The sequence below is a fragment of the Episyrphus balteatus genome, chromosome 1 (assembly GCF_945859705.1).
Source record: "Episyrphus balteatus chromosome 1, idEpiBalt1.1, whole genome shotgun sequence".
Taxonomy (NCBI): domain Eukaryota; kingdom Metazoa; phylum Arthropoda; class Insecta; order Diptera; family Syrphidae; genus Episyrphus; species Episyrphus balteatus.
This window is the reverse complement of record NC_079134.1, coordinates 48165369-48171368: the sequence shown is the minus strand read 5'-3', so window position 1 is coordinate 48171368 and position 6000 is coordinate 48165369. Positions and strand designations below refer to the sequence as shown.

Sequence of the window (6000 nt, the reverse complement as noted above, 5' to 3'; positions counted from 1 at the left end):
CTGGAACCTTTTAAACTCACCCTTAAAGTTAAACATTTACATTGATCAATCAAAACAATTTGTAGACTTCTTGGGCAAAAGTTTTATCATTTAACTGACCATTTAAAATAAAAAATAATTTACTTTAAAATCTTATTTATTTTTTTTCACAGGACACTCTCTTGTGTAGACTTTATTTCTATTTTATAATTCAAATTTAAGTTTTATAAAACCAATAACCATAATAATTGTGTGTGTGTGTGTGAAAATCAAGTATATTTTTATTTTATTTTTAATTTTTAAACCGCAGCTTTTTAAGTATGCAATAGTTTGTGTACTACACAGCAGGTACTAAGCAAAAATAAAGCAATAAATGTTAATAATGTATATATATTTTTTTTTGTTGAAAACAATGCACAACGCCATCATAATTGTTATAATATCTCTTTACTGCTCAAACTAATTAATAATTTTAATAAATTTAGTTTTAGATCTAGAGTTTTTAATTGAAAAATAAAATGACTTCTAAAAAATAAATATTTTAAAAATGGCGTTCCTCAGTAAAACATTCAAGTATAATAATAATTTTTAATTTTATTTAAAAAAAAAATTAATTCCATGCTTAACCTTAACTTTGCTGCAATTTAACCAAAAGCCTTAACAACTAGTCACTTTGTTTTTATAGTTTACGTTTTAATTACAAATTGTTTGAATTAAAAATTTATTGTTAATTGTATAGTTAAAATTTTATTTCTTTGGCATCATGAGCATTCATTTTTTTTTTTACAATTTTGTGATTATCTATAAATTACGGCTAATTTTTTTTGTTTTATTTTTTTTTTTATTTCTAATTTAAATTTTTCTTAAATTTATCAAATATCAAAATAAGAACAGTTAGTTTTGCTAATTTTAGATTTGGTTATTCTTCTTCATCTTTACAATATAACAAACAATTTAAATTAAAAAATAAACAAAAAATAATATTCACACGTTCAAATCGTATGCGATTTAATTTTTAATTTAATTTTTATTTTGCAGTAAACAAAGGCAAATTTGCATTATTTATTTCTATTATTTCATTTTTTTTTTTAGTTTTATTTTCTTAATTCTTCTTAAATATATTTAAACTCTTTTTTTAATAGATCTACGTGGCGTTTTTTTGTGCCGCTCTCCCGCCAATACCAACACCACTTCACTGTATTAGGGGTGAGTGCTGTGAGTGTTCACTAAAATCGACCGTGTAGTACATATCATTTTCCAAATTCATTGCCAGATGTCGCTGAAAGGGTCTTGTATGAGCTTGTTGGGGAGGTTGATGCAATCCTGTCGTACTCTGACTGTGATATTGATTGGGTCCTGTTCCAGGAACATGCCCTCGACCTGATTTAAGGGGGTTTCCATTGCAACTTGCACCACTGCTGGGACCATTGCCAGCTTTACCACTTAGCCAATGTTTATGAGACTTTGTTGACTTTCCACGACGACCAAAACCGAGTATGGGGAAGAAAGAGGTTGATCGTGTTGAAAATTTGCGATACGTTTGATTTACTTTGCAGTGGCAGATTGTTACCTGGAAGAAATAAAAAAGGTATTTGATATTAATTAATAATATTGTAGTATTTATATATTTTAGCAGAGAATAAATAGAATAAAACGTCTTGTTTCAAATAGAGCAAACAACAGAATAAATATTTTATTGAAAATTATTTTCTTTCAAACAACAAATCAAAACTAAGTTACTTATAAATTTTGATCGCAAGTATAATCCTAACAAGTATTTCAACACCCCCACTCGAACAAAATTTACCTCAAATTTAAACCCATGTTATTGGAACAGAAATTATGTTTTTCGGCAGATAATGGTTTTGTTAAATAATCTGCGACCATTAATTCAGTCCCAATTCCAATGAAAGAGATAATGTTCATGTTCTTCTTCTCACGAATAAAATGATGTCGAACATCAATATGTTTGGATCTTGATGGATACTTGCTTGTCGATGCCAGATGAACCGCACTTTGGTTGTCGCAATATATGTTCATGACCGAGTTGTTTTGGTTGAGTTCAGACTCGAGGCCACGAATCCACATTGCTTCTTGAGTTGAGGCGGAAAGTGCCATATATTCAGCTTCTGTTGTGGATAACGCAACAGTTGGTTGATGTTTTGTCGCCCAGGACACGGCACCTCCTTGTAAGATACATACGTAACCTGTGACAGATCTTCTTTCGTCACAATCACTTGCCCAGTCTGAATCCGAGTAAATTTTGAACTCAGAATTACCATTTCTTGAAAATTTTAGTTTGGCTGATTTTGTTCCTTTCAGATATCTGAACAATCTCTTCACAGCAGCCCAATGTTCTTTGCCAGGACAGTTATTGAATTTGCTTAATTTGTTGACTGCGAAGCAAATATCCGGTCGAGTACACTGTGCTGCAAACAATAAACTTCCGATTGCTTGCTGATAAGGAATCTTCGCCATTTCTTTTTCTTCTTCCGTAGATTTAGGTGACATCTCTTTTGACAGTTTTATGTTGATGTCCATAGGAGTTGCTACAGGATTTGACTCATCCATGTTAAATTTAATCAGCATCTCAGATATGTATTTTTCTTGATCTAGGTACACTGCATCTTTGTCACGTGTAATCTTCATTCCTAAACAATTCTTCGCGGTTCCCAAAAACTTCATCTTGAACTCTTTCATCAGATTTAGTTTGAGGTTTTCATAGAATGCAGTCTCGTTAGTGAAGATTAAGATATCATCGACATAGATTGCTAAAAACGTCATGGTCTTATTGTTTCGATGGAAGTATATGCAAGGATCCACTTCTGAACGCTTCAATTCAAGTTTTTGGAGGACTCGATCTAGTTTGGTGTTCCAAACTAAACTTGATTGCTTCAGTCCATACACAGCTTTATTGAGTTTCATCACTTGACCTTCTCTTCCAACCGAAAACCCCTTCGGTTTCTCAACATAGATGTCTTCACTTAACTCACCCTGGAGAAAAGCAGTAATAGCATCCATTTGTTGTATTTGCAGATCATACTTCACTGACAATGCTATTAAATATCGTATGGAAGAGTACCTCACGACAGGTGAATAGGTTTCATCATAATCAATACCTTTTTTCTGTGTAAAACCTTTCACCACTAATCGAGCCTTGTATCGTACATCATTTTTTTCGTCAAGCTTCTTCTTGAACACCCATTTGGTCTTGATAATGTTGGCTCCAGCAGGTTTGTCTACACATTTCCAGGTATCGTTTTCTTCAAATGACCTCATTTCACTCTGCATCGCTTCTACCCATTTTTCTTTATCACTTCTGGATAAAGCATCTTCCAAGTCTTCGGGATCTTCCAAGATGTTGACCGTCTCAGCATTGTAAACTGCCCTTGGCAATTTTGAAATTCTTTCGCTTCGGCGTGGGAGAGCTGGTTCTTCAGGTTCTGATAGTTGTGGCGTTACTTCAACTATCTGCTCATTACTCACATCAGATTGGATACCAAGCGGTGAAAGAAAAACTTCAGTCGATGACGTTGTCAAAGATGGATTTTCTTCATTATCCCCCTCTTCAAAGCCATAGAATTCTGGATTTGACGAACATGACTCGAAATCATTCTCTATGAGAGGACTTTCTTGGCTCTCGACTGGATTTACCCCCACTACAGCAGTATACATTGGAATCTCACGAGTGTTTTCATTTTGAGTTTTATAGTGAAAGTTATCTTCATGAAAAACTACATCACGGCTGATGAAAACATCCTTCTTTTGTAAGCTGTAGAGACGAAAACCTTTTGAAGTATCTGAATACCCCACAAAGAGGCATTTCTCAGATTTTGAATCCAGCTTTCGACGTTTTTGCTTGGGAATGTGAGACATCGCTGTACAACCAAATATTCGAAAAGAACTAACATCTGGTTTGCGATTGCTCCATAACTCTTCTGGAGTTTTTTCAAGTTTTCTATGCGGTGAACGGTTAACAATATAACACGCACAGTTAACTGCTTCAGCCCAAAAAAATTTTGGCATTCTAGCGTCACACAACATAGCTCGTGCCTTTTCTGTAAGTGTTCTGTTCATCCTTTCTGCCAAACCGTTCTGTTCTGGAGTATAGGGAACGGTTGTTTGATGAACAATCCCAGACTTCTTCAACTCTAGTTGCATAGCTTTGTTAACGAATTCTTTACCATTGTCCGTTCTTAAGACCTTAATTCTTGCTTCTTGTTGATTTTCGACTTCGGCTTTGAATTCAAGAAAACAGTTCAACACAGCATCTTTGGACTTCATGAAGTACACGAATACCTTCCGGGTGAAATCATCTATAAAAGTAACATAAAATATACTTCCCTTAATAGATTTCGCCTCCAACGGCCCACAGACGTCAGAATGGATTATTTCTAGTACTTTTGATGACCTTGACCCTTCTGATGGAAAGCTATTCCGATGCTGCTTGCCTTCTGCACATGACAAACAAGTCGAAAGAGAATTTTGACTCAAGTCAATACCTTTAACCAAGCCTCGTGCAAGTAGCTTCATGTTGTCTTGACCCAAGTGACCAAATCTTCGATGCCAAATATTGTCCAAATCGTTTTGCGCAACATAAGCAATCTGATTTGTAGCAATATCCAACTTATAAAGCCCGTTTTCAGAACTACCTTTTGCTATGACTTCTTTTGAAGAATTTATGACACGACATCCATCTTTGTCAAAGACGACAACATTCTCATGATCCACAATCTTCTTTATGGATAGTAAGTTGACTTTCAACTCTGGGACATAAAGAGCATCATGAACAACAACATCACTTCTTCCTTGTGGAGTTAAAACAGGCAACGATATGTCACCCTTACTGATAGCATTCATAGACATGTTATTTGCTGTCTTAATTTGACCTTGAAATGGCTTCAGTTCTTTAAAATAACCAGGATCAGATGTCATATGGTCAGTTGCACCACTGTCAAAACACCATTCATGCTGTTTCGACTCTGCATGAAACGCTGCAAACATTGAGCCACCTTTTGTTGACTTGAAATCTTGACTTTTTAACTTCGATGGACAATCTGAAGCGTAATGTCCAACCCCATCACAGTTAAAGCAACGTGATTTGCCTTTCTTGTCATACTTTGGCTTCATTTTCTTGTGTGAATTCGAGAAACTTCCTCTCTTTGACAAAAGAGCACTGTTGGATGATTTTGAATCACACTTAACGTCCTGCAGCAATTTCATTTTGATGGAATCTGCTGTAATTGGCTTTCCACTGCAACCTATGCTCATGATCATTGGCTTATATTCATCAGGAAGACCCTTCAATAATATGCTTCCAACCCATTCTTCATTTACTGCAAATCCTATTTCATTCAACTTCTGTGCAGTCGAAACGATTTGGCTTACGTAATCTTCTACGGAGGAACATTCTACCAGGACCACTGAGCATAGTTTTTGAAGCAAACCAATGCGCCTGTCCAAGCCAGAATCTTGAAAAAGATTTTTCAAAGCTGTCCAAACTTCTTTGGAAGTGTTTGCGTCTCTTACATGGACGTAAAGACTCTTGTCGATGGCCAGAATCATCTTACACCGAGCAGTATTATCTTTAGCAGCATCCAAAGCAACGCCTGCATCAGGTTCTATACATTTCCATGAACCATCAAGTTGTAATTGGGTTTTCATGGCAAAGCTCCATGTTGACCAATTTTCGGAACCAACAAGCTTCTCCATTTGATGGGTTCCCAAATTCTGTTGCAAAGACATTTTTTTCTTTTTAAGCAATATATTTTTTCTTTAAATTATATAATTCCTTATTTTGTTATTGGCCTGGGCCCATAACCTTTTAGCAGAGAATAAATAGAATAAAACGTCTTGTTTCAAATAGAGCAAACAACAGAATAAATATTTTATTGAAAATTATTTTCTTTCAAACAACAAATCAAAACTAAGTTACTTATAAATTTTGATCGCAAGTATAATCCTAACAAGTATTTCAACAATATATATCTAGTATTTAACAAAAAAAAAAAAAACAAGACA

At 34.7% G+C, this 6000-nt stretch overlaps 1 protein-coding gene across 2 annotated transcripts in view; it reads right to left on the bottom strand.

Moving 5' to 3' along the window:
• Window positions 1-583: 583 nt before the first annotated feature.
• The window catches only part of LOC129906757 (mucin-2), a 175379-nt gene continuing 169962 nt past the window's right edge, over window positions 584-6000 (bottom strand). For both annotated transcript variants that reach the window (XM_055982657.1, XM_055982656.1), the window contains one exon: window positions 584-1549. In XM_055982657.1, the coding sequence (XP_055838632.1) occupies window positions 1172-1549 (378 nt within the window). In that variant the 3' untranslated portion in view covers window positions 584-1171. The remainder of the gene's footprint in view (window positions 1550-6000) is intronic.